Source organism: Coptis chinensis, chromosome 4 (assembly GCF_015680905.1).
Source record: "Coptis chinensis isolate HL-2020 chromosome 4, ASM1568090v1, whole genome shotgun sequence".
NCBI lineage: Eukaryota > Viridiplantae > Streptophyta > Magnoliopsida > Ranunculales > Ranunculaceae > Coptis > Coptis chinensis.
The window spans coordinates 7,598,315-7,602,103 of record NC_141459.1 but is presented as its reverse complement, the minus strand read 5'-3'; the positions used below and the strand labels follow the sequence as shown (position 1 = coordinate 7,602,103).

At 35.3% G+C, this 3,789-nt stretch overlaps 1 protein-coding gene across 1 annotated transcript; it reads right to left on the bottom strand.

Moving 5' to 3' along the window:
- Positions 1-1,941: 1,941 nt before the first annotated feature.
- LOC147501601 (protein FAR1-RELATED SEQUENCE 5-like) lies at positions 1,942-3,789 on the bottom strand. Its single transcript, XM_086604346.1, has one exon. The coding sequence runs from the start codon at positions 3,787-3,789 to the stop codon at positions 1,942-1,944; it is 1,848 nt and encodes a 615-aa protein (XP_086460472.1).

Here is a 3,789-nt window from a genome sequence, read left to right as displayed (position 1 = left end):
GACGCGGATTTTGACCTAAAAAAAAAAAATAAATCAAAATAATATTAAAAAACTCAATTTTTTCATTTTTTTTGTTTTGTTAAGACTTATAACATGTTTTTAAAGTTTGATTAGGAAATATTAAACTTAATTTTGTGGCTATTTATCTTTAATAGTTTTGAATTTATGAATGTTGATACATTTAATTAAGTTTTTAATGTTTAATTTATATAAAATAAAATTATAAATATTAATTAATTTCCGCGTCCTTTGCCGCGTCCGCGTCCGCGTCCTACTTTTTTGAGATATAACCGAGTCACCGCGTCAGTGTTTGCGTCTGCGTCAGTGTCCGCGTCCGCATCCGTGTTCGTGCAACATAGTTCATAGCTAATGTTCATAATTTGGAGTATGAACAGTTATTGTTCATATTTGTTTTAATAAGCAGTTGATGAAGAACAACTATATAGTTGATTGAGAAGTTATATATGTGATAAAATATATGAAGAAATGGTCACACACCCCATGCTTTCCAACGACAAATATTTCTTATGGGCTTATTAGCGAGTAAAATGTGTAGGAAAAGACGGCTTTGGATTGTGCTTTTAAACAGACTTAAAGATTACAAGAACTTGAAGGAGAAAAGACAATGGAATTAGAAAGCCTGAAATGAAGTGCACGTCATGTTCAAGTGAAACGTATCAGGGATGGTTAAAGAAGTTAAATGGACTTGTATACAAAAGGGTATGCCCGTGCCTACGGCCCATGACGCGCTTGCGGCGCTACCCCAAAAAATGAACAATCAATGTTCATATATGTTTTGGGTATGAACAATCAATGTTCATGTCTGTTTTGGGTATGAACATTTATTGTTCATATATATTTTGGGTATGAACAATCAATGTTCATATTTGTTATGGATTCATGTTTTTTTTTTGTATGAACACGGATTGTTCATACCTTCTTTAGGTATGAACAATCAATGTTCATATCTGTTTTGGGTGTGAACATTTATTGTTTATATCTGTTTTGTTTCCGTTACACGTGTAAAAGTGTGTACTTTATGCAACCATCATATTTATACCTCTCCTGTTTTCTCTTCACCAACGGAATCCAGCTCGGTATGATTTTTCTTCTTTTTTTGGGTTGAATTAGATAGATAGATATTCACATATTGTTCATCTTTAATTGTTGGATATACTTTGATCAACTCATGCTTATGATTTCTAAATCTTCTACTTAACTAGATATTTACATTTTTGAACAAATTTTCAAAAAGAAGACTTGGAATCAATTAGATCCCAAATTTTAGAGTGGTGGATATCACTCTTAATATTCAGACCCTATGTAGCCCCAAGCCTGAGGTAACAACTTAAATTCTTTACCAATACTCGGTCACCGTATGCTAACAGCACTTCAATCTATCATCCTTCTATTGATGCAATATTGGTTTTGGTTCTGAGCAGAAGTCTAGGAGTAATGTGATGTTTTTGGCCTTCGCCAATCACACTTCAAGTATACCATATTCCTTTTAAAATTGACGTAATTGCACCTGAAAAAACAAGGGCTTGTGCTATTTATGTTCAAGAACATGCATCGAATATCTAACAACCAAACATAACCACTTCTAAGCATTTTTGAATTCCGAAAATTCGATAGCTGAAAGCTAAAAACTCACGAGTCACATTCCCACTCTCCTGGATTGAGTTGCCGACTTAGAGGCTTTTCTTTACGTAGCAAGCATTTTGTATTCTTGGCGAAGCTCAAAAAGTTACATCTAAACAATTCAAACTTTAGTGAGAAAGAAGATAACTACATGAATAAGCGGTTAAATATGTGAAGCCACCGGTATCTTACTTGCCACAAACCAATCTCCTTTCTTCAATGGAAACAAGGTCTGACAATCAAAATTTACAAAGTAAAAGTGTAGCACTTCACCATTGCTATACTCTAAGCAAAAAAAAATTACAAGCCAAAATAAATATAGTGTAAGCCTTGTGATGCATCATCTTTTTGAGGGTCTCTACCCGTTGCCCCCTTCAATCGGTTAGCCCCTTTCAACCATCTTTCTTTTATGAAACATTTAGGAATTTCATAAACATCAAGTTTGGATAATACCTTTAGTAAGTGGGCACAAGGTATTCCAACAAACTCATAACGATGACATTCACAAACACCTTCACAAGTTTGTGGATTCCATTTCACAATCCAATGCTGATTCTCACCATCAATTTTATTGCGCATGAACTCCACCTTATATATATTCAACTCGCCACCAACAAGTTTAGCTTTATACAACTTGAGATCAAAGTACTGAGCCCTAAATTTTTCATACATCTTTCTTGTATATATCTTTGCTGCATGATTCAAAATAAAACTTTTTCCAGTAACAATACGATTTTTCTGCTCCGACTCAAAATCCTCATGTCTCTCCTTTACTTCTATAGTCTTCAAAGCTTGTTCATATTTTTGAACGAATTCCTTCAGACTAGTAGTACTACAAATATAATCTTTGAAAAAGCTATTAATTCCCTCACTACGGCCAGTAGTATTCATACCAGCAAAGAAAGTAGTTCGATTATACACTGGAACCCATGCCTCTCTATCTTTATAAAGTCCGTCCAACCAAGTATTTTCAGTCAGCCCATATTTAACTATCAATGATTTCCATCTCCTCTCAAAATCCTCAATCCTAAATGTAAATCTCAAACATTCCTTCATGGCCCTTTTGAAACCTGATTTTTTGTAGTACAAACATCCTAATTTTTTACCAAACTTCTTCTTAATATGCCAATAACACAACCTGTGTCGTGTGGTAGGAAACACCTTAGGAACAGCAGCTCTCATGGCTGGATCTGAGTCAGTAATAAAAGAAACCGAAGCCTTTCCCCCCATCGCTTTCTTCCAAGTCTCGAATAGCCATAAGAAACTCTTCTCCATTTCGTCTTGTAACAATGCACATCCAAATTGGATGGTTTGAAAGTGATGGTTTACACCAGTGAATGGTGCAAAAGGTAACTCGTACTTGTTAGTCTTGTATGTTGTATCAAAAGTGACTACATCTCCAAACTGTTCGTAGGACATGCGTGACCTAGCATCAACCCAAAAAAAATTAACAGCTCTCCCTTCTAAATTACACTGATGAGCATGGTAAAACTGAGGATTATCAATTTCTCTTCTTTGGAAGTGATTAAAAACCCACTGAGCATCACCAACATCAAGTTTTTGTCTCACATCACGAAGATGATTCCAACAACCACGATCATTGACACCAATCACTTCACCTCCAAGAACAGTATTGACTTTGTTTATTTGTAGATTTGCGTCATAAAAACGCTCAACCATACCTTTCACTGCATCGGGCATTTTTCGATTTGGCTTTAGGTGGTTTCTTTTTGAGGGTGATACAAAGGAGTGATTATGCTCGTCACAAAATTGTCTAACCTCCCATTTCATTGTGATTCGAATGAGCTTAATATACATGTGTGATTTGCATTCCCCTCTTTGTGTTGAGGTATTCAACCGTGACCTTGACACCTCCTCTTTAAACTTTTTTTTGTATGACCCGAAATGTGAGCATGCAAAAGAGATGTTTGTCACCTTATCACAATTACTCCAGGATTTGTTAGACAATCTTTTAATGATTGAAAACCCCTTGTTAAGACCATACTTTTCGTAGTATTCTTTCGCCTCTTCGCTTGAATCAAAACCCATGCCCACAAATGGTGTTTGAATATTATGTTCAGCATCTTCATCAGAAAATCCGGTGACCTGCCTCATATCTTCAAAAAATTCTGTACGTGATTCTTCCAT

Coding starts and splice junctions, on each gene's coding strand:
- LOC147501601 (XM_086604346.1), bottom strand. CDS start 3,789: ATGGAAGAATCACGTACAGAATTTTTTGAAGATATGAGGCAGGTCACC.